At 42.2% G+C, this 24,398-nt stretch overlaps 1 protein-coding gene across 4 annotated transcripts in view; it reads left to right on the top strand.

The window, feature by feature from the left end:
* The first annotated feature begins 4,327 nt into the window (after positions 1 to 4,327).
* pam (peptidylglycine alpha-amidating monooxygenase) overlaps positions 4,328 to 24,398 on the top strand; it is a 47,110-nt gene continuing 27,039 nt past the window's right edge. For 3 of the 4 annotated variants that reach the window (XM_083793667.1, XM_083793666.1, XM_083793664.1), the window contains exons 1-10: positions 4,328 to 4,427; positions 13,466 to 13,859; positions 15,218 to 15,341; positions 18,085 to 18,142; positions 19,098 to 19,185; positions 20,902 to 20,990; positions 22,308 to 22,391; positions 23,096 to 23,144; positions 23,490 to 23,557; positions 23,838 to 23,918. In XM_083793667.1, coding sequence (XP_083649793.1) covers positions 13,765 to 13,859; positions 15,218 to 15,341; positions 18,085 to 18,142; positions 19,098 to 19,185; positions 20,902 to 20,990; positions 22,308 to 22,391; positions 23,096 to 23,144; positions 23,490 to 23,557; positions 23,838 to 23,918 — 736 coding nt within the window. In that variant the 5' untranslated portion in view covers positions 4,328 to 4,427; positions 13,466 to 13,764. The remainder of the gene's footprint in view (positions 4,428 to 13,465; positions 13,860 to 15,217; positions 15,342 to 18,084; positions 18,143 to 19,097; positions 19,186 to 20,901; positions 20,991 to 22,307; positions 22,392 to 23,095; positions 23,145 to 23,489; positions 23,558 to 23,837; positions 23,919 to 24,398) is intronic. The other variant, XM_083793665.1, reaches the window with a different exon arrangement.

Genomic DNA, 24,398 nt, shown 5'->3' with positions numbered 1-24,398 from the left:
TGTGATTCCATGAAATAGAATCACCTACTGATGGACCATTTCAGTGAATGGTTCTTCATGGTCCTCACATCTTTTTCGGCGTTCTTTGAGGAACCTTTAATCTCTTAAACCGTAGAATCCACATTTCGGGGCATTTCTCAATAGGCTTACATTTGCCAGATATAGTATGTCTACACGCTCACAACGTATGTATTTTGACACGCCTTGAGTGCTGTTTTCGACAAAGACATTTGGTGTAGAGGGGTAAATATAGGAGCGATAGTAGGCCTACAGACCCCTGGGAGACACCAGTCGATGAAGTATAACTGGGTTTTTAACTGGTTACGCGTTCTTTTTTTTGCCTTTATTGATAGTAGGTTGACAGGAAACAGGGAGAGAGATGGGGGGACACACAGCAAAGGTCGTTGGAATCGGGACTCGAACCCGCAACATGCTGGATTTGGTTTACCCCCCACCCTGACAAACACTTGGATTAGGAGTTGAGGCATTACATTTACTTTGACAGACTGACTAATAGTGACTACATGTATACTGTATGTTGAGTGAGAAGAAATCAATGCTTCACATTAAGCTAATCATCTGGGGCACCGCCCGGAAATCATTTGGGGAACCCAACCCCCAGTTTAGGAACCTTTTATAGAACCATTAAAATAAATGGTTCTCTAAAAAGAACCTTGGTTGTTTGTTGGCTCATGTTATTGTTATCAATCAGAACCAGTTTGTCACCTTTATGTTTCTATTTATAGGCACCCTGTACGCTGCTCCCTATGCTGAGGTGAAGCTAGAACGCGGAACCTGTCCACCATTCTGGTTCAGCTTCAATGGTCGCTGCTACAAGTACATCTCTTCACCCATGGTCTGGGCCGGAGCGGAGCGGAACTGCCTGTCTGAAGACGCCAACCTTGTGTCCATCCACAGCGATGAGGAGCACAACTTTGTCCGAGCCCTGATCAAGAGCTTTGACCCGTACCAGAGGTTCACGTGGCTTGGACTGAGTGACACTCAGATGGAGGGTTGGTGGATGTGGTCCGATGGCTCCAAAGTGAGCTACACTGCGTGGCGCGAGGGCATGCCAAGTGGTGGAAACTGTGTGTTGACAAACTGTGGATATACAGGTAAATGGTGCGACTGGGAATGTTCACATACCGGACCCTCTGTGTGTGCACTTCGTACAGTCTCTCCCTGATCAGTGGATCGTCTGATTCAACCACTTGCTTGTACTTAACTAGGGTCTCCCTAATAAAAGTGCATTAAATACATTCATATGTTTACTGGTTCTTTCCATGTCAGTGTGAGGAACATTCATAATAATTCAAAAGCAGTGCTGGATAAAGTATTCAACTCCAGTACATTCGTATGGGTCCCCAAATTATTTTGAGATGTTTATAAGAGGGTATAATGCGCATGCATAAAATGAGTGGCAAATTGAGTGGCAAAGTCATCATTTAACGCTGTTTAATGCAATCAGAATCAGACCTCTCCCATTGAAGGGCCCTTGACCAAGGCACTGAACCCCGAACTGCTCCGGTGGAGCTGCTCTGTGGCCAACAATATAGACTCAATGTGGTTGTACCGGTCAGCAGTACGACAGTATCAGGCCAGTTGTACCAGTCAGCTTCCAGTACAACAGTATTAGACTGTGGTTGCACCGGTCAGCTCCCAGTACAACAGTATCAGTCTGTGGTTGCACCGGTCAGCTCCCAGTACAACAGTATCAGACTGTGGTTGCACCTGTCAGCTCCCAGTACAACAGTATTAGACTGTGGTTGCACCGGTCAGCTCCCAGTACAACAGTATCAGACTGTGGTTGCACCGGTCAGCTCCCAGTACAACAGTATTAGACTGTGGTTGCACCGGTCAGCTTCCAGTACAACAGTATCAGACTGTGGTTGCACCGGTCAGCTCCCTGGTTTTAATGTGTGTGTCTGTGTGTGTCTATGTGCAGGCCAGGGTGTTGATTGATCGATTGATTGATTGATTGATTGATTGATTGATTGATTGATTGATTGATTGATTGATTGATTGATTGATTGATTGATTGATTGATTGATTGATTGATTGATTATTCCTAGTCAGAAATGTCTGACATGTCAGACATTTATAGGCTAAAGGACAACACAAAAAAGTCCAGGGGACTTGTTTCCGTTGTGGTCCTATAGTGAAAATTAGCACTTGTACTCAGATACTATAAATTAACTTAATGGGTCTCTCCACATACATCATACTGAATCTTACAACATGAAAATGTTTGAGAAGCACATGCATGATTAACCAATTAAACCCTAGCATTTTGTAAGCATTTTTTGTGTGTGTGTGTGTGTGCAAAGGGAAATTCATTGTAATTTAGGCCAAGCTATATAATCATAATGTAATTAAGGCAGTCAAAAGAACCGCATATTTACTCAAAACAGACCCCAGGGTCAATACAGTCTATACAGACTTGGCATTGTAATAATTATGCAACAACACACATACACACACAGAGAGAGAGAGAGAGAGAGAGAGAGAGAGAGAGAGAGAGAGAGAGAGAGAGAGAGAGAGAGAGAGAGGGGGAGAGAAAAGTTGAGATGATTAAATCCATCACAGTCTTTATTTTACCAGTAGGTGGCGAAAAAGGCCAGTAAAGCTGGATTCGTGTGCTTATGCCAGCTAAATATTATAATAGGACATCAGTTCACCCATTCATTGTTTAGAGATCATGTCATGTAGATGAATACTGGACAACTCACCCCGGTGAGTTGTCTGATCAAGGTTGGGCACCCTAATCAAACTACTATTGTGACACTGCATACCTTTAAATCCTGACATGGCCTTCATGAATCACTCATCATGTACTTAATTATCTGTTTTGAATCTCAGGTATGTTTCCATTGCATAGTTTTCTCATCAACAGTACAGTACCACACCTTAATTTTAATGGACTGACACCAACTATTTAAGCTACATTGACAAACAAACACAAAACTAGTTTAGCTTGTAGAACTTCCTGTTTCCTCATGTCCCCAAGTAACACTGTCCTCTGAAAGGCCATGCATTATCATAATTGTACTTTCCTCAAACTGTGCTTACTCTACAAACTGTTAATACAATTTTCAATCAATCAATCAATCAATCAATCAATCAATCAATCAATCAATCAATTTCCATGAATTGAATTTCACAGGACCGATAGAGTGACCAGATCCAAACTGTTCATTTGAAGGACAGAATTATCACTTGTGTGGGACAAGTGGGACAGGGTGACGGGACGGGGTAATAGAAACATATTACTTAAAGATGGAGTGCCACAATTTTTGAAATTTTCCAGTTTTTCATGTGTCTATGAGGTGACAGTACTTAATTAGACAGACTGGAGTTGTTTTTATGTGCAATTGTGTATTGACTTTGTATTTAGGGTTTCTTCCTGGAGGCTGAACCCTTGACAGTCAAACGGGCCAATGAAGTAAACAGTAATATAGTGACACCACACTATCAGCCCCTCCCCTAACCCCTCCCCCTTTATCATACAACTACAGCTGTGGGTGCGGCTTCAGTTCAGGTGGATCACCACCCATCACCACCCACCAGGCAAACCAGGCATACTTAATGAACTGGTGGGCGTGTCCACATAAAAGCATGATTTTAACAAATACTGTACACTTTTTGGAAAAAGTTCTTCCCCCTTATATTGTAATAATACCTGATGATCATGTTTTAGGGTGGAAAAAATGGTGGCACTCCATCTTTAAGTTTCTATTAAATGCCTTGGCTTGATGTCATATTCAACCATGGGCCTAATATTGTCTATCATTTTGTTATTAAACCCCTCTGGCATCTCACATTTTGTTTTAAAATGCTAATTTTGGTCATGTATGGCTCACTTGGTACTGTAGACTAGGGGATATTTATCATGCTACTTTAACAGGTTTGAAAAACACATCTTCCAGGAAAAGGGACAATGAGAGAGCTTTACAGGGGACTATTAGGGCATTTGAACACTGATGCCTGCCAGTCACAATGTAGGACAATTTGTGGGATGCCTGAAAAGTCTTGGAAATTAGGGACTGTCCCACGCAAAGGGGGACATCTGGTTATCCTTTTAACATGCTTTTGTATAAATCTGTACCTCCGTGCTTTTTTGGGCAAACTGTTAATGCTGTATTCAATCAATTAATAAAAAAATATATACATATATTTACAAGCAATGGATGGTGATGACGTCACGTAGCAGCAGTGTTCCGCCGACCAATCGGAGTCACGGCGGTGAAACCGTCCAATCGGAGCGCGTGTAGGCTCAAGTGGGAGGAGATAAACCTACGTCTTCGTGGGAAAAAAGCAAAAAAAAAAGAAAAAAAGGAAGCAAAGCAAAGCAAAGCAAAAGCAACAGTGATCACATCATTCAACCAACATGTCGCTTTAATACCTGCTGCTGCGGACCTTCCTGAACGGTGAGTAGAATAACAACAACAACAACACTATTGTTATTAATAATAATATTTATAACAATAACACACGTCAGATGTATTGTGGGCCTAAAAAAACAGATGGGCGTTCCAGCTTTGTTTGTACATCGGGTGGTCGTTCGTGGTAATGTGCCCGCACTGTCCATGTCAACACAGTTACATTGTTACATGTTGGGATGGCGGTAACTTGTGTCTGCGTTGATTAAAGAGGCTCGACACATATCCTTGATGTATCCTTGGTGTGTGTGTGTGTGTGTGTGTGTGTGTGTGTGTGTGTGTGTGTGTGAGAGAGAGAGAGAGAGAGACACACAGTGTGCGTGCGCGTGTGTGTGGGTGACTGTGTGTGTGGTGGGTGAGAGGACAACAACATCGTATGATGTTGTAATATAATGTAACATATTCGTTTGGGTTGATTGTTGTGGCAGACAGCCTATAGTCCACAGACCCCCATTTGACACAATGTTTTCTCTCTGGGACGGACCCCAATCCTCAGTGTTTATTTAGGCCTAACTCTTGAGCGTTTTCATTCTATTTGGTCCATTTGTACACTCAGAGTTACACATCTGTTGGCTGAGGGTCCATTTCGTTATCGTACACTCTCAGAGTTACACATCTGTTGGCTAAGGGTCCATTTCGTACACACTCAGAGTTACACATCTGTAAAGGCTAAGGGGTCTGATCTGTTTCCTGACTGTCAATCACTTAGCTGGGGGGGGACCCCCCTGGAACCCCCTCTATAGGACCCACTGGGGGGTCCCCAGACCCCACGTTGACAACCAGTCGGGTTGCCATGGCAACATGTCTAGGTGGCATCCTCATTTGTGCTCAATGAGGTGACATTATGTATGGATCTCATTAATAATGCATGACTTTAACCCATTGAGACCTGAGGCCCATTCGACGACAGTTTTCTGAAAATCGTATGTTGCTTGCTACCATGGGGAGCGGTCGCCTAAGGGTCGCCCTTTTGCCGGAAAAAAGTGATTGGTCATCACTCACCCAACACCGCTGAAGTGCCCTTGAGCAATGCACTGACTGAACCCCCAACTGCTCCAGTGGAGCTGCTTAGTGGCCAATAGTATAAGACTGTGGTTGTACTGGTCAGCTCCCAGGTTTTAATGTGTGTGTCTAACAGTCTGTCTGTGTGTTTCTATGTGCAGGGCGTTGCTGAAAATGTGCACTTACCTTGGGTAAATAAAGGGAGAAAAAAAAACCCATGTCTGTGTCGATGCTCAAACCTTTAAATGTCAAGGATCGCCAAAATTATTATGTAGGCTATTTGGTGGTCAGGTCGGCGGTTCGAATCCCGGCTCCTCCTGTCTACATGTCGAAGTGTCCTTGGGCAAGACACTGAACCCCAAATTGCTCCTGATGAGGCTGATGTGCTGGTTGGTACCTTGCATGGCTTCCGCCGCAATCGGTGTATGAATGTGTGTGTGTGACTGGGTGAATGTAATGCACAATCTATGTAAAGCGCCTTGGATAAAGGCGCTATATGAATGCACCATTTACCATTTTACAGACTCATTCCCAGACAACGTCACACTGACAAGAACCTGTATGCACGCAGGCCGGGGGCAAAAGAAACCGATCGCTCATCATTACTGCAATGTAGAAATGGATCCCATCAAGCTTTCAGATGCTGTTTTCATCCCATTATGGAAGGTTTATTTAGGGTGGATTTTTACTGAGATCTCTCACTCTTGAAATATACAGTATACTATACCTTGTTATATGTATATATGTTGTGTCAACTTGTGTAAACAATAATGGCGATTCTCAGAGCATTTGTCCCCCAAACCCCCAAATCGCGCAGCTGTAGCCCCTCAAACCTAATTTAGGCTTTGCAGTGCCAGAGCCTTAGATATGGAGAGAGTTACGCAAACTGCGTTCACTTCATGGGGCCAGTCCAATGGCGGCTCTCCTACATTGACTTCTATTGAGCGTGGGGACAACCAACTGGGCCAGGTCTTGGACCTGAAGTAGGCAGAAATGCATTGGACTCAGGCAACAGCCCAGCTTTAATGATCTTAAATCCCTTTTATTTTAAATAGTTTTGTAGTATTAGTACAACATAAACATTAAAAGAGACTTTAGTTGTTACTGTACAATACTTTAAAACAGTTGTCATGTTGCACACATGCTTAAAATAGCTCTTGTTTGCGCCTTGTTTGTTGAAAACAATGTATTTCCAGCTCGGCTCAGTTCAGGCTGCATGAACAGCGCTCGAGCGCTCGGTTTCTGCCCCCTCTATATCGTAAATGTTCTATTAGATGGCTCTGTGCCGTGTTGCGTGCAGAGAATTGGTCGAGAACAGCAGACCACCAAGCTCACAGCGGCTGCATCTGTGATGCGATGTGAGCTTAGCTGCTTTCTGAGCGCAGCACCTTTGGCGGGGTGAAGTATCTGTCTCACTAGTATCTGTCTCACTAGGGTGCATCTCTGCCTCTCACCAGCCAACACACAAGAGGACTGGTTGACTGAACTGAAACCAGCGCTCCCCAAAACGACGGGTTTGGGGATCTGTTGGGAATTGATTAGCCTGACTTGAAAATACATTTAAAAATACATAGTTTTGTAGCATTCCATGAGAAGAGAGGATAGAAAACTGGTTTAATAGAACAAATAAAGATGCATATTGTTGCTGTCGGGCAGACAAAGCCATTTTTTTTATAAACTTTTTGTGTTTTTTCATTAATACCCCTAGTACGTGATCATACTACAGGAGTACAGCATCACACAAAAGTATAAAAAGTAGCAGATCTGCTATTTGGATTTGAATTTGAATCCTGAAATGTGACATACAGTATTGACATATGAGGTTTCCACCCGACAGAGGCAATTTGCATCACATTTGCATCACATGCAGTTCTGTGTGCAAACTGTGCATGTTTTTTTACAGACATTAGCATCATATGCAGGGCAGGTGTGTAACAGATAGCTACATGAGGTTTTTTTAAATGCAGAAGACATAAGAGCAGATAGAATGACTGTGAATGTACATTTTATTATGTTTCACGCAAGTGTCTGAGCATGTCACTCGAATTCCTTGCTGGACCACTGGACAAAAGAGGGTTAATTTGTGACTAGGGTAGCCTGTCACCGATCTGAACATTTCAGTTGTCGATTACTTTCCACGTAAATAATTGCGATTAACGATTAAATTGTGTTTTCGGCAAGTAGAAATTAAAATGTAAATTATATTTGGCTTGCTTTTGAAGTTGCACAGAGCAGATCTGTCCCTAAACCTTATTCAAAGAAATGCCTGACAGCTAATGACCAGTATCAATCAAAATCAACAGACCACATTTGATCATTTTATTTTGTTTCATTGTGGATCCGATCCACAAGCCCTATTGTTTTAATTTAATTTTGTAATGCTATTTTTGTAATTACAATTTATATAGATAAGTTGAAACGATTGTGACGAATTATACAAAATCATTGTGATTTTCTCAAATAATTGTGTTCAGGTTCTCTATAATGTGAGCTCAGATGGAGCATCATACCTTCTTTAATACTTGTGTTCAGGTTCTCTATAATGTGAGCTCAGATGGAGCATCACACCTTGCATGGTTAATTTGACAAGATGACAGCCTTCCTCTTTAAATAGGATCAGCTAGCATTAACTCCTTAACGGTAAAGTAGAACCGGCCTCAGATATTAATGGGTTAAGGCTTAACCCATTAACATCTGAGGCCGGTTCTTCCAAAGCCTTCTAAATCAGTAGTTCTCACACTTTCAAGTTTTATTTTCAAATAATTTCAAAAATAGCAGATGTACAACCTTGTAGGCCTATACAGTAGCTTGTGTTTTCCGGTTCAGGCAAAGAATCCTCAAATGCAGAGAGTGAGAGGGTGGGAAAAAAAGATTCATCAGGAAACACTAAACACAAACACAATATTGGTAAAAACTCCCAGATTGTTTTTGCATTTGAAGACGATTAGCGGGAGTTTTTCCTGCTTCATTTTTGCCTAAGATCGGTCCTCTCTCATGCACCTGTCGCTCTGGAAACGGCTTGTTGTTTATCCAAGGCTGCATAAGGACAAAGACCATTCATATGGTCGCAGTGGCTCAGAGCTATAGTGTTTGTTCAGTAACAGAGAGTCTCCCTGTCTGACATTTTCAGGTAGGTGACAAAATGTCAGCGACTCAGGAGAAAGTACTTACCCGGTATTTATCAGCTTCATTTTCATGTTCCAGTTCCAAATTTTGTCTGATCATTTCATTTCTTTGTGTCATGACTTTCAATTTCACTTAATCAAACTAAACCTGTGTCCTTCTCTGTCCTGACTCCTGACTGGATAACAGTTGGCATTCTGACCTGAAAAACAGCAAGTTGTAACCTGCCCTTTTATTCTTCGTTCTAATTATTTGTTCGGCACAATTTTCTTTTGTTATGAGTTGTCACCATCTGATTTGGCTTTGTCAGAGGGTGACAGGTCTTTAAATAAATACTTTTTGAAACGACTATGGGACAAATTAATGAGAAATTCTCTTCCGGGCCGCTCGTCGGGGGCGGGACTGCGATCCTCTATAGCAATGAGTATATTATCTGAACATGGAGCTATTTAACACTTAGATCTTAGTCAGATCTCTCAAATGTCCTATGATCAGTGCAACAGTGACCCTGACTGTCAGCTGACCCTGACCGTTCTCGAACGAAGATCATTTCCCTCTTTATCTGTCTCGTCTGAAAGAGGCCATTTTAATGTCAGGATGTTCAGAACATACTGCTGTCTTGTGAAGAATGGGTCCAATAATGTTTTCAGTGGCTATAAAGGGGGCAAAGGCAATCGCTCATAATCCATCCTTATTGAAATGAATAAATGAGTAGCTTTGGAGACCAACGGTTCTCAAAGCCATGTACTGTAGCCGTTGGGTCAGGAGGAAGAGGCTATCTCCTGTTTGCTCTGCGTGAGGCAGCTTGATGTACAAGTAGATGGATTAAAGTTCTGAGCCACGGGCCTGATTTCAGTCATTTGGATTGCGTAGAAGTCAGCATTGTCTTCTATGGAAGCATGTTGCGCTGCGAAAGTAGCGATCTACAAGATCTCTGTGTAGAATAGGCTATTTTCAGTTATTGAGTGGTGCAACCACTCCAAGGAACAGCAATGTCCGTGTTCACTCACCTATGTGTTGGTTAATGAGCACCAGTATGACTATTAGTACCAGGAGGGAGGGGAGGGGGAGAGGGAGAGGGAGAGAGACTCAGTTCACACAGGTGTGATTTTTTTTAAAGATTAGAGTAGCCTATTTGAAGTGGTCAAACTTGGCAACTAGCATCTTCCATAAAATCGCAATTGTCTGGAATATTTCTTATAAAAGCAGTTTAAATACACCTATTTTAGAATTTGAGCCAAAGTGAAAATAATTCATCTTTTGGGTGACGTCGTCCGGCGATTGGGCGATAGCCAATGAAATTCAAGTGTGGCTCGCCATTGTTCTCCTGCTGTTTAAAACGCAGCGTAAGGAACACTTCAACTGAATTGTCATACACCACCCCTGTTAGAGCCATACCGAGGGCTTTCTGGAGCTCACAACAGTGCAAAGGAAGCGAGGCATTGGGTACCATCTTTTTATAGTATTCGTTTGACTCAGCTGTGGATTGAAGTTGAACCCTGACCTCCCTGTCAGTCACAGGGTGGACACTCTAACCAAAACCAAAGGCCACTGAACTTGTGTCAGGAGTAGTTAAGAATAAATAAATAAATAAATGTACCAAAAATGCTGCAGCTGTGTGTGACTCAGGAACAGGAACTAATGCTTGCAGAAAGTGTCCATGTCATACTAGAGCCAACGGCTCAGGCCATGATGTGTTCGATATGGCCTCTATCTGCACCACGGCATCTGAGTGTGCTTCCTGTCACAACAAGCTCAAAACAGGAAGTAGTAGTCTCCAGCTCTAAAGAAATTGATGCTACATTATATAAATAGTTGAAGTTTTTTTTTTTTAAACTTAGGTCAGGATTTAGAGGCGTTTTTAGAATCGGCCTCAGGCTTAAATGGGTTAATAAACACTAGACCTGTACCCGTTGAATCGCGTGCTAAATTTGACGTGATCGATAAAGCTTTTCAAATCGTCTGTCATAGTTAAAAAAAAAAAAGTAGTTAATACAGCATTTCAATCCCTTTATCCATATTTTATACGTTGGCTAGTATTATTCAATCACTGCAGATGGATGACAAATCTTCTTCAGGGTGTGTGTGGGGGGGGTCCCTGGCACAAAACATTCTCATATGGGGGTCTATGGCCAAATACATACATTAGGCAATAGAAAAAAGGAGATTTCTTTTTTACGGCCCATACAACTTGTTCCGTGACCCACATATGGGTCCCGAATCACTGTTTGGGAAGCAGTGGTCTAAACACACCATAGTCCTAGTCTCTGTTTTGGGCTTGTTTTTGTAGAGATGGCAACTTGTTTCTCTTGCGAATTCTGGCAACACTGATGAGAGCAGACATCAGAACATACTGTCTAGCTATGCATGTTGATAAGACTGTAGCTTTTGGTGAGACATGGAGCCAAGCTGTTGTCAAAACAATGAACACCAGGCCTGCAAGATGGTGTCTTGCTATTCCCATATTGCAACATATCTATCGTAAATATGTGGATACGGTTACTTTTCAGGAATCAATTTAAAAAAAAGGAAAAATAGTAAGGATGCACCGATATGGAAATTCTTTGTTTAAAATAACAATTTTGCTGATGCTAATACCAATATTTGTTTGTTTAGTTCTTGGTGTTATTAATCCCCCTTTTGTGCCAGGGAAAAAAATTATCTTCATTATAAGAAATAACGGTATCTGCAGAAACACAACATTTATATTGCCTTGATGCAAGTAACATTAACGAGTGTCAACGACTCGAGTGGACAGCGGTGTTGATTGTGGCAGCAAATATTTGAGATTTTAGTTGACTAAATCTACTGTTTCTTTAGTTGACTAAAATGTGTTTTGGTGGGCCTTGAAAAAAAATACATCTACAAGCTCAACGTGTCGCGACGTATTGTGAGCTGCTATTTTCAGTGGTGTAGACAGAGTAAAGTATTGCACACAGTGCAAACAGTGACCATGTATATTTAATGACGGCTGTCCTCATCAATCAATGACCTGCCTCACCAGCCACCACCACGCCCCCTCTGCTTCCATAGCACCACTCCCTGATTCTCTGCATCCTTTAAACCAGTGGCTTCTCAAACATTTCCATTATTCCCCCAAATTAATGTGTATTTGACCGTGAACCCTGTCCAATAATTGTGCCCATTGCCTTGGAAAAAAAACCCGTCACCTGTCTTAATTATCGACCTGTTGCTTTGACTTCTGTTCTCATGAAATGTTGGGAAAAATTAGTTATTTCTCATATCAAAAGCGTCATTCCTGCTAGCATTGATCCATTTCAGTTTGCTTACGATTCAAATAGATCTGTGGATGACGCTATGTCTCTCGCTCTACACACTGCCTTGGTAGTTGGTACACCTTTGAAAAGAAAAACTTTTATATCATTGATTATACTCAGTATAATCAATGAACAGTAGTCTGATATAAAAGTTTTTCTTTTCGGAACTATAATCATTATAGTTCCGCATTCAACACTATTGTTCCATCTAAACTAGGGTTGAAACTCAGAGGCCTTGGTCTGCGCAGCTCCATCTGTATTCTGTAACTGGCTATTTGATTTTCTGACGGGCAGGCCCCAGTCTGTGTGCATAGGAGATTGATGTTCATCCACAATTCTTACCAGAACTTTACAACAGTCCTCTGTTGTCCAGTTTGTTTACGTTTGCCAGATGTGGGAATAACAGCATAATTAAATTTGCGGATGATACCACAGCGATTGCATTAATAACCGACGGTGACAAGAGGGCCTATAGGAGGGAGGTAGAAGATCTAACCCTACAGTATATGGTGCGATAACAACCTCTTAACATCAATAAGACCAAAGAAATCATTGCAGACTTTAAGAAGTCCAAAGGCATCCACACCCCCATTTCCATCAAGGGTTCATCTGTTGACATAGTTGATATTAAACTTTAAATTCCTGGGCAATGGGCATACACATCACAGACACACTCACATGGTCCCTCAACACCGAGCATATCCTTAAGAGCCACTGCACTTTCTAAGGCGCCTTCAACATTTTGGCTTAAGCACCAAGGGCCTTGTGAATTTGTATCGTTATATAATTTAAAGTGTCTTAACCGCGCGCTATGTCCAGCCGGGGAAACTCCCCCCTGTCAGGTGAAAAGAAGCAGCTTGGCCTCCTCATGCATAGAAGGAAGCATGAGGTCAGTCCGCTGTCCTCCCCAGGTTGGCAGAGGATGTGTAGCGCCCAGGATTACATTAGATAATTGACACTGGGGTGAAAGAATGCGTTGCAAAATCGCGGGATAATAAGTGTCTTAACTGGCTGTATCACAGGGTATGGCAACATGACTGCTCAGGATTGCAAAAGGCTGCAGAGGACCGTTAAAATGGCAGCTAAAATCATTGGCGGCACAGCACTACCTAGTCTCCACAACATCTACGTGCATGACTCGCTGTAAGAAAAAAGCCCACAACATCATCAAAGACACCAGCCATCCTGTGGATACCCTGTTCCAACTCATCCCTTCCAAAAAATGCTGCCCGAGCATCAAATCACACACATAACAGTTATTTTCCCCAGGCAGTCAGGCTGCTGAACAGCTGACCATGCACTGTCACTTTACCTTGCACTTTATTTTGTGTGTTTCTTTCTTTTGCACTGTAGTTGTTTCAAAAGATAAAACATTGTTCAAATCTTTTGACACGTTGTGGGCTTGTAGGTCGGCTACAATTAGCCGATGTATTTAGGTTTCTAGTGGTTAAACTTGATGATGCTATCATGTTAACTAATTTAGCCGGGGACCCCCCTCAAGGATCCTTGGGGGTCCCACTTTGAGAACCACTGCTTTAGTGCAGTGCTCTTCAACGTGCTTTTTGAACATTTGTGTAGACTGTGTAGACTTCCATAATTAAATGTTGCATTTGTTCGTTGCAGGGGTTTGGATACGGTTCCTGATGAACTTTCAGGCCAGCAGAAAAAGGAACCAAACCAGAAGCCAGCACTCCGTGAGCGGACAACATATTCCCTCCTTATTTCGACTGCCATATCGTCAAAGCAAGCGGCTGTCCTTTCTCTGCCGACAAAGCGGAGGTGTTTGAGAGAATACCTCCGCTGCCTTCCGTCCAGACCAGCCGTCATTGTCGCTGCCCTTTTGGATCTTTTTTGTATCCCGTTTCGTCAGGAACCCGAGGAGTTTGTTGCGCCAGCGGGTGGACGAACGAACGACGGGAACCATGGTGGCGTTTCTGTTCCGCTCCACGCTGGCCTTCGCTCTCGTCTGCCACAGCCTGAGTCTGCACACGGACACACCTCTCTACAGGTTTAAAAGGTGAGAGTGGGTCATAATTAGGAATGAAGAAAAGATCCTTGTCGATTTGATGTAAACCCGACCTTTCACTCTGTAGTTGGTATATTCTCCCCCCTCTGTCTACTCTACACTATACGTATTTGCCAAAAAGAGCCGATCTACTCCTCGCAGCACGAGGCGTGGTGAGCTTGTAGATCTGCTATTTTTGGCTAAAGTTCTTCTCAGAAATGCGATGCTGGGGTGGAGTTCAAGTGGTTAATGTTTAATAAAATCACACGTGTGAAGTGAGGGGCGCTCTTCTCATCATACATCATCATACATCACATTCCATGCTCAATCACTTTTACTTTTTTTTATGTACTTTGCTCAGCCAAACAAATCATTGCTATGGGGTGATCAGCCAATCACAAGCCAATGTTTGTGTTCACACAAACCCCGGAAAGCTGGGTATAGTTGGGACTAGCACCCCTCAAAAATGGTGTTGTGTGAACTTCTGTGAAGTGAGGGGCAAATATTTTAGACAAACATCGTCAAGTCCATGTACTTGGCTGCCACGACACGTCACGTTTGTACTCTAAACAAACATTTAAAAAGTCCATAGACTTGGCTGCCACATGACGTCACGTTTAGTACTCTAACCCATTCTGACCTGAGATCAGATTCATACGAGGTTTCCGCCGGACACACACTGGTCTGATGAACCCATTCTGACCTGAGATCAGATTCTAAAAATGTCAGTCGTTCTTCGATTTTTCAAAAATAGCAGACCTACAAGCTCGTATCGCGCCACTCGGTGGCGCGATATGAGCTTGTAGATCTGCTATTTTTAAATAGCTAAAGCATAACATGATGCTAACACCAAAATGGGTGCCCGGTCAGAATGGGCTAAACAAGCCAGCCTAGCGTCGCTCAAATATAATAATCCAATCGCACAAAGATCAAGAGTAATCAACAAACTTTACTATAAAAAAACGGTCAGACATTGGCCAAATAATATAGGCACCAGTAAGACGCATGAGGGAGAGAAGGCCGCATATATGGACCGTCTCTTGAGTGTACCGGGTGTGATGAGGTCAGATCAACATATGGAAAGTCGGAACAGGTCAGCTCCATATATGGAGATCTAAGGGGGGGCAGTGTCTTGAGTGTACAGTGTTTGATGAGAGCCCAGGTAGGGCCAGGCCTTAATCTTCGGGCCTGTTGAGGACTCTAGTTCCCGCCAGCTGCCGGGCGCGGCTGCACAAATATATTCTAGGCTCCAGCCCTACTGGGGACATGCGCTTATCACTTATCATAGTAGAATTAACACGTAATGGAATTAAAAACGGGAAGCGACAGGAAGTGAAGCAGATAGCTGATTGATGTTGCCGTTCCCACAGGAACAGGGACACTTCCTGGTCCGATCCGAACGACTGCAGCAGCAAACAGCCTGTTGCCATGACGCCGTCGTCATCACACAACTTTACATTGGACCTGCGCATGCCTGGAGTCAGCCCCAAACAGGTGAGTTGGCCCATTAACCCATTCTGACCTGAGATCAGATTCATACGAGGTTTCCGCCGGACACACACTGGTCTGATGATCTGATTCTGACCTGAGATCAGATTCTAAAAAATGTCAGTCGTTCTTCGATTTTTCAAAAAATAGCAGACCTACAAGCTCGTATCGCGCCACTCGGTGGCGCCATATGAGGGTTAAGAATGGGTTAAGACCTCAGCCAAGATTCTACAAAACGTCCACTGTGAAAGAATATATATATATATATATATATATATACAGTATATATTCAAAGATTTGTACACATTTTCACGATTTTTCAACAGCTAAAGTTTAAAATGATGGTTAAAGTGGTTAAAAGCTATACAGGTCTAAAATGGATTAGAGTTATTCCATGCCTGCAGTCAGGGGGGATGGCAACCCCAGTCTGTTCAAGAGCAAAAACAGTATTATTACAGTATCATTACAAATCAGTGTCTGTACAGTATTCCTGCCAGAATGGGTGCATGTTTAGTGGTGAAACCTACAAAAAAAGCCATCATAAATTATTGAGGTGCGTGTGAGAGTGTGTGTCTCTCTCTCTCTGCCTCTCTCTGCCTCTCTGCCTGCAGATAAGGTTATTTTTGGCATGCCATTATACAGGCAGCCGAACTACAAGCTCACAACGCACCGTGCTGCGGCGCGTTGTGAGCTTGTAGATCGGCACGACCAAGGCCGTGCGACCTCAGTATATAACCGGGCTTAAGTGGATGAATGGTGAAGTAATCTATTATTCTGTGTGTCAGATTATGAGTCATGCTGCAGTGAGTCATGCGGTGGTTGTGGTGTCAGGCAGATAGATCTATATCCCAAGGCCTGGGTGGTGTCTGTCTGTCGGTAGGTGTGTAAGGCCTGTCACAATGCATGCTTATAATCGCCTGACTGCAGGCGACAGGAATTGTGGAAATCGTCGAACTATAAGCTTACAACTCATTGTGATGTAATCTTGTAGATCAGCTTTTTACACTATTAAAATAAAAACTTCCATGGCCTCTTTTGGCTTTAGGACATTAATTATTTAGATGGTATAATCTGCCATTCTCAGTCATTTAAATATGGATAAAGTGGTTAATTTGAAAGATTAAAATGATTGCGATTCTGTCTGTAGTAACGCATTTTAGCTGAGGACCTCCTGGAACGCCCCACAAGGAAAGGACCCCACTTTGAGAACCACAGTGGACACTTTTCAATTCTTTAGACATTTTGTTATTTTTAGGAAATTACAAAAAAGGGATTATTTTTTTCTCGTGACCCATTTAGTGGTTTTATTTTTAGCTAATGATGGTTACAACCCTGAAGCTAAATGAGTGCTGAGGCCTTGAGGAAATGAGTTTGTTGATTTTGTTTGATTAGCCGGCACCAGAATCCACACTGACAGTGTCAACACGGACCAGTTTGGGCACTTTTTGGGGATTTTTGCGTGTAAAATGTTGACACACAGCACTAGCTGTATTGACATGAATGATCGTATAGTTAAATATTATTTAACTTTCATGTTACTGTACATGTTTGGGGTCATTTTAACGTCTATTCAGGCTTTTGTGAACACCCCAGGCATTCTTTTTTTTTAACTTTAGATTGCTTGATTTTTCTTTATATTTCTTTCTCAGCCTCTCTCAGCAGATAGACGCATGAGATAAATACATTTCATTAAGACACTTCAGCTCAGGATTGACCAGTACCATTTAGAGATATAATTAGAAGTAGCCTTCTGCGTCATAATGAACTATCGCTGAGCTGGATAAAACATTTGAGAGCTCAGACCTCTATGTCTATTACAAATTAAATTACTTTCATTTGTCCTAATGCTCAAAATAACTATAACTATATATAGAACTAATCAATAAAACATTTTGTACACGAATCTCACGATGCGACTCCTTGTGAAGTTGTGAGCTTGTAGATTAGCACAAAATTGGAAAGAATGTAGAATCATTTAGATTTGGGTGGGCCCCTGTTTTAAGATGGGGGTGGCGGCCAGACGTATGTACGTGGGGCTCCTTGACAGGAAAACGTTTGCGAAAGCACTGATGTTCGCCAGAAGGCTGGTTGAGTTGTGTACAAACTTTGAGGAAGCCCCTCCAACCATGACCCAATACGCCAAAAACATAATTCTATAGTTTTCATCAAAGCTTTATTTTTGAATAATCCAAATCAGTGAGAAAGTTGGAAAACATCTCTTTTAATGCTATGTTCATATGCATTGGTGCCCCCTTGTGGTTGAAGTGGAAGTGGGGAAGCGTTTTTTAGATGATGCTTGTGGTTTAAAAAAAAGTGAGGATGAGTTCAGTCAGTGTGTGTTTATTTTTACTGTGTTGCTGATGTTATTTGATATTAGTTGTATGTAATGTACAGTTTGTTATGCACCTTCTGTAAATGTACTTGTTCGCTTAAATTACCTCCCTGATTAAACAAAGGTTACACAATAGTAATAATAACAATAAGAATCATAATAATAATCTTTTAGCCGATATTCCCAGTCAGTGGGTGATGGAGTGTGAAAGCTTATTTGTTTCATTTATTTGCTTATTCATGCATGTATGTGTTACTGTACTGTTACGGTCTTTGAATGGGCGCGTTCCACTCTCAGTGCATGGGTTGGAAGCTTTAACAACGATAGAGCGTGTAAAGTAATCATGTGGTTATGACTCGCTATAGGGCTTTGGATTGAGGTATCGTTATTAATAATTATTGTTTTGTTTGTTTTCAGCCGGACACTTATTTGTGCACAGCGGTTCCCGCACCTGCCGGCAAGGGTTCCTATATAGGCAAGTCTTTTTATTTTATTTTTATTGATGAATAAATGAAAAAACATATGTGTACATTTTGTTGTATCCGACATGTAAATATCCCCCCCTCCCCCCCAATCAAGGTCAGAACAAGACAAATAAAACAAAGACAGACGGTACAAGACAGTAAAAGTAATTAGTAAACTAGTTTTGAAAGTACTAATGAACATAGTAAGAATAAAATAAAATAAAATAAACAGCATTTTCTATCAGGGTATGGTATCTAGGTTACATACATTGTATCCATCTTTCAGTTTAGATAGTAAATTGCTCTATATCCAACTGTCTACTTACTGAGGGCCTCCAACCAGAGGTCGCCCAATGTCAGGTTTAGTGTGAGGTATCAGATTGTACAAGGGAATATGGGTTTAAGTGAAAGGTATACTTTCTACAAACTCTATGAAAGGGGTCCAAGTCATAATGTATCTATCTTTAGAACCACTACGGTTGTACCTTAGTTTCTCTAGGGGAATCATGGAGAGAACCTCTTTGACCCACTGTTTGAACGAGGGAGGTTTTATAGGCGAGTCTTTTATCCAGTATTTAAGTCATTAAAAAGACCTGAGGCCGATTCTACAAATTGCTCCTAATTTCTCAGTTCTCAAACATCATTTTTGTAATTCAACATTCTTCAAACACTTTAGCGATTCATCAAAAAGCAGATGTGTGTTGGCCTGTATACCAAACCTCTTTGCCGAAAATTGTAGATCTGCCATTTTCTGCTAAAGTTCTCCTCAGAATAGGGATGCTAGGGATCAAGTGGTTAATGCAAGAAATAATGATCCTATCGCACCAACATTTGGCCCTGTAGTAACTCTGAGGACCCCCTTGGCATCCCAGACCCACTGTTAAAGACCATTTTTACATTTGGTGTGTGGTTGTAATGATGTGTTTATGATATGCAGTGTGTATAACATGTTGTGTGAATCCACAGTGGATTTCGTCCCTCATGCCAGTATGCACACAGCCCATCACATGCTTCTGTTTGGCTGCCAAAAACCCATCGCTCGCACGGGATACTGGTAAGTTTGGTAGAGGGGGAGAGAGAGAGAGAGAGAGAGAGAGAGAGAGAGAGCACGCATACCTCACATAAGAGATACAATAAAGTAAGTAGCCTTGCAGAGCCATGAGGCCCACAGGGCAGGAGCCTATCTCCTGTTTCTGTAGCGTGAGGCAGCTTGATGTACAAGTACACCCCCTGGACATGACGCTAGTATGTCGCAGGGACTTACCCCCAATCCAACCCTTGATGCTGAGTGTCAAGCAGGGAGGCACTGGGTCCCATTTTTAGAGTCTTTGGTATGACCCGGCCGGGGATCGAACCCCTGACCTCCCAGTCTCAGGGCGAACACTCTAACCACAAGGCCACTGAGCTGGTAGAGTATTTAACCACAAGGCCACTGAGCTGGTAGAGATACAATACAAGGACACAAATATTGACAAGGTGCTGTAAAGAATAAGCTAATTTGGGACAAATACCCACACATCCTTCAGAGGTACAAGTAACAGCGTCTTCACCATATTTGGCGGCTACCATTGCACATAATTCTGCAAGCAGTTAGCTTCTTTTTGTTGGTACCCCCAGTTTTTGGAAGCCTCTTACAACCAACCTATGTACATGTCCTAGGCTGCCAAAGATAAACACAGGTAGGCATCTATAGACAAATCCACGGAGCCTTGTCCTGTAGGCCAGTGTAGGCAATCAATACTGAGGTGTACCATTAAGCTTAATGTGCAAATATTCAGGATTTTCAGTGGAAACTTTGAGGGTTTGACACAGGAATGTTGGACTTTCTCACAGACAGTGTAAAATGTCGTGATGTGCTATGTGAATCCCTTTATAGGCCATATCAGCCATTCAGCCCTGCGGTGTGGATACAAACATGGTTGGAGGGAAACCAGAGGGAAAGGTTGAGCCTTCTGGGAAGGATCTGTAAACTGGCTGTTACTGTAAAAATGATAATGACCTAATTGAGAGCAGTGACACTTAGAAATTCATGGGAAACAGAGTGATCAGCATGAGGGGAGACGAGCAAGTTTCCCCTGAAGTTCAAGTCAAGTTCAAGTGTAGTGTTGTTGTTTCTGATGTTGAACAACAGGGTCTTCCTGGCACCTGTGAGTGTGTCCACTGTAGGTCACTGTTGCTCTAACAGAGGTGGTCAGCTATTAACCCATTCTGAACGGGCACCCATTTTGGTGTCAGCATCATGTTATGCTTTAGCTATTGAAAAATAGCAGATCTACAAGCTCATATCGCGCCACCGAGTGGCGCGATACGAGCTTGTAGGTCTGCTATTTTTGAAAAATCGAAGAGCGACTGACATTTTTTTTAATCTGATCTCAGGTCAGAATGGGTTCATCAGACCAGTGTGTGTCCGGCGGAAACCTCGTATGAATCTGATCTCAGGTCAGAATGGGTTAAGTACAGAGATTGTTCAAGTCCAGCCAGTCCGATGAAACTCCAAAGCCCGGGTAGAGTGTGTCCAGTTTCTCACTGGGTTTCCTTTTGAACCCAAGGAAGTGGGGCTCTGACTCCCTGGCTAAAGGGACCTTGCATTGTCTCAAAACAAGGAACGGGGAAGATCTAGCCAGCTCCCTGTCATCGGTATATCAGCATGCTCAATAGATGGGATATGTGTGCTGCATGCTGGTCCTCGGCACATTTTGTACACCCAGCCCTAGAAAAAACGTAACGGAAAAAATCTAAAACTTACAATAATCTTGCATGTTTTGTATAGGGACTGTGGGACCGAGCGCACCTGCGACGATGAGGCTGCCATCATGTACGCCTGGGGACGCAACGCACCCCCCACCAAGTTACCCAAAGGTGCGTGGCAGTTGCCTCTGAATATACGGCACAAAATGAAGCAATGCAGATTGATATGAGCCAGGTGCTCTGAGCCTTTGAGTTCAGCGGTCAAAGTAGCACACCGCTGAATTCAGTGATTGACCTACGGACACTACGGACGTTCGTATCCTGCCACATAGTTATGCTGCACTCGCACGGGCAGATGCAACGCTCAGAGATGGGCAGTATTTGAAATACATGTATTTGAAATACGTATTTGAAATACCTTTTTGTATTTTGTAATTTGTATTTCGCTGAGATGGAAGAAATTAGATGTATTTTGTATTTAAATAAATTTTTTGACCCAGTATTTGTATTTTGTATCAAAATACATTTTCAATATATTTTGCCCATCAGAGATGGGCAGTATTTGAAATACATGTATTTGAAATACGTATTTGAAATACTTTTCTGTATTTTGTAATTTGTATTTCGCTGGGATGGAAGATGTATTTTGTATTTTGTATTTAGATACATTTTTTGACCCATTATTTGTATTTTGTATCAAAATACATTTTCAATGTATTTTGCCCATCTCTGGCAACGCTACACTAGTACACCTAGTCACAGACACACAGTCGTTAAGCAGCAGTAGGATGATCCCAATGGCAGCAGGTGTCCGTTTATCACTAGCACAACCACAAACGTCCAACACATATACAATGAATTACTCACCTAATGCTGCCTGCAGGTTCCATGTTTAATTCCAGCGTGTGTAACCTACATTGTTTTAAGTGACGGATAGTTTTCATTTTGTAAATATGGTCGCAAACGTGGTTTAGCGGCTAGCACTTTGACAGCTAAAAACTGTCATCTAGCTTGTTTACAACTGAAACACACTTCCTGTCCTCTGAGTTCCTCATCAAAATAAGAGCCACTTGTAATGATTAGTCAACACTAGTTTTATTTCTAAGTCTACTTACAGGTCGTTAACATCTCATTTGAGTTCCTTTTGAGTGCCTGTCGGCATTCTCTAAATCCCTGTCTCTCAGCTGGTGGTGCTTAAATGCCTTTGATCTACCGCGTGCACCAAACATTTTGACGACGCATGCGCACTGGCGCACCGCTTGTGTGCACCCCTGAATATGAGTACTTTTACTTTTAGTACGATACAATCTTTTAAAACTTTTACTTGAGTACATTTTGATATATATAGAATACGGGACTTCTGCTTGTAACGGAGTACAGGTCTACATTGCAGTATTGATACTTAGGTAAAACATTTGAGTATACTTTTCCCACCACTGTCCACCACTGCCTTCCTCTTTGCATGTGAGCCCTCTACTGTTTCCACAGACGTGGGCTTCAAAGTGGGAGGGACCACGCACATCTCTTACTTTGTGCTGCAGATCCACTATGGAGATGTCACTGCTTTCACAGGTGAGGAACAGCACACACACACACACACACACACACACACACACACACACACACACACACGCATTCCATGATTTCAGAGGTGAGGGACTGACACACACTCACACATGTTGACTTTACTGTATTTGTTTTGACTGTCACCTACCGTATTTCTGTCGTTCTTCTGTTCTGCCAAGTCTTTTCAGAGCAAGCTTTTATTTTGAAGACCAGGGCTTAGAGAACTGGAAGTGAAAGCAGCTAGGCTATGTTGCTGCGATATTTTTATAATTCTTCTGAAATGTTTTTTTTTTTAACTGCGACCAGCCATGAATAAAGTTTGTTTTGATCAAAAACGCAATCTGGGAAAATAATCCGAGATAAGTGAGTTTGAAATTTCCTGTTTTTCGACTATCGACAAGTTGGGCTGGACCCCTAGTGGTCTTCTTGCAGAAACCCAAATATATTACACGGGTCAGTATTATGGTTGAACATATGGCATGCTAAATGTCATACTAAAAAGCTAGGAAAATCGAACTTCTGGAAAGGCGTCATTTTCAAGATGGCGTTCGCGATGGCAGCTGGGAGATTTAAATGTCTATTACAATTACAAACTATTCACCCCTAGATTTTTTAAATCTTTACGAATTCCCTCAAAGCTAAATGGGGGTGAAGCTTGTGAGCTTGTGTATCTTGTAAAAAGGAGAAATATCCATGTCTCCTGTGTGCAGATGGGCATAAAGACTGTTCAGGAATCGCCTTAACTATGACTACGAAGCCGTAAGTATGATCTCTATGTGGATTATAACATGTGACTAATGTCAGTTGAAACATGCACATTTTTCCTGGGAAAACCCAAACCAGTTCAGTCAGTCCACACACACACACACACACACACACACACACACGCAATATATTTGTGCTTTTCTATAATTTTGTATTGATCAATGCGCCTTAAACTGTTCTGCCGAAAATAGCCGTTCTACCAGCTCAAACGGTTTCCTCCAGTCAGCAACTATATGTATACCCTACTGTGTGTGTGTGTGTGTGTGTGTGTGTGTGTGTGCGCGCGCGTGTGCATCTGTATAATGTTTGTATAAAGTATATACCGTTTGTTTATTCCAGGCAGCCATTCATCGCTGGCATATATCTGCTGATGTCTGCCGACACAGTTATTCCTCCAGGAAAGAAAGGTTTGTATGTGTTCATATCCTTTAAATGTAATCATATTTAATATTTATTAAAGGTACATTCATGTATTCATATTAATTAAAGACACATTCATGTATTCATATTAATTAAAGACACATTCATGTATACATACATACTGTACATATTCTGTGGATTTGCTGTGGTCTGGGCTTTTTCTGAATAATTAGGCTCAGAAAAACGTGATTTGGCCCAGTGGACTTTGATGTCAAAGTCTTCTCCTTCACAGTGACTAATGCGGACATGTTGTCTTCTCCTTCGCAGTGACCAATTCAGATGTCTCCTGCCAGTATGACTATTATACCATCCACCCGTTTGCCTTCAGGACACACACACATCAACTAGGTCAGCTTTCTAATCAACTAATGTAAACGCAGGCCCTAATAAATCGGTGGTTCTCATTTCTCAAACCTTTTAATTTCACGGCCTCCCAGTTTGCTGCCCTCTAAGAGTGTACAAATGGACCAATATACTCTCAGAGTCACAGACCTGTAAGGGTCCATTTGGTTCCTAATAATTTACCCTGGGGACCCTCTGGAACTGCCCCAATGGTCCCCCAATCCCGACTTTGAGAACCGACTGGTCTAAATCCACTGACTAGATATAGAAAGTGTTCCTGGTTGGGCTTGTGTAATTAATACGTTTCATGACAGATAGTAGGTTATATATATATATATATAGTAGTACTTTTTGTCACAGATAAAGTACTGGTCTCAGATCAGTGGCCTTGCGGTTAGAGTGTCCTCCCTGGCCTGAGATTGGAAGGTCGGGGTTTGAATCCCCCGGCCGGGTCTTACCAAAGACTATAAATAATTGGCACTGCCT

This window comes from Protomyctophum parallelum (genome assembly GCF_964188405.1).
Source record: "Protomyctophum parallelum genome assembly, chromosome: 21".
Lineage (NCBI taxonomy): Eukaryota > Metazoa > Chordata > Actinopteri > Myctophiformes > Myctophidae > Protomyctophum > Protomyctophum parallelum.
Note: the sequence above shows the minus strand (reverse complement) of the source record. Positions and strands in the feature narration are given on the sequence as shown.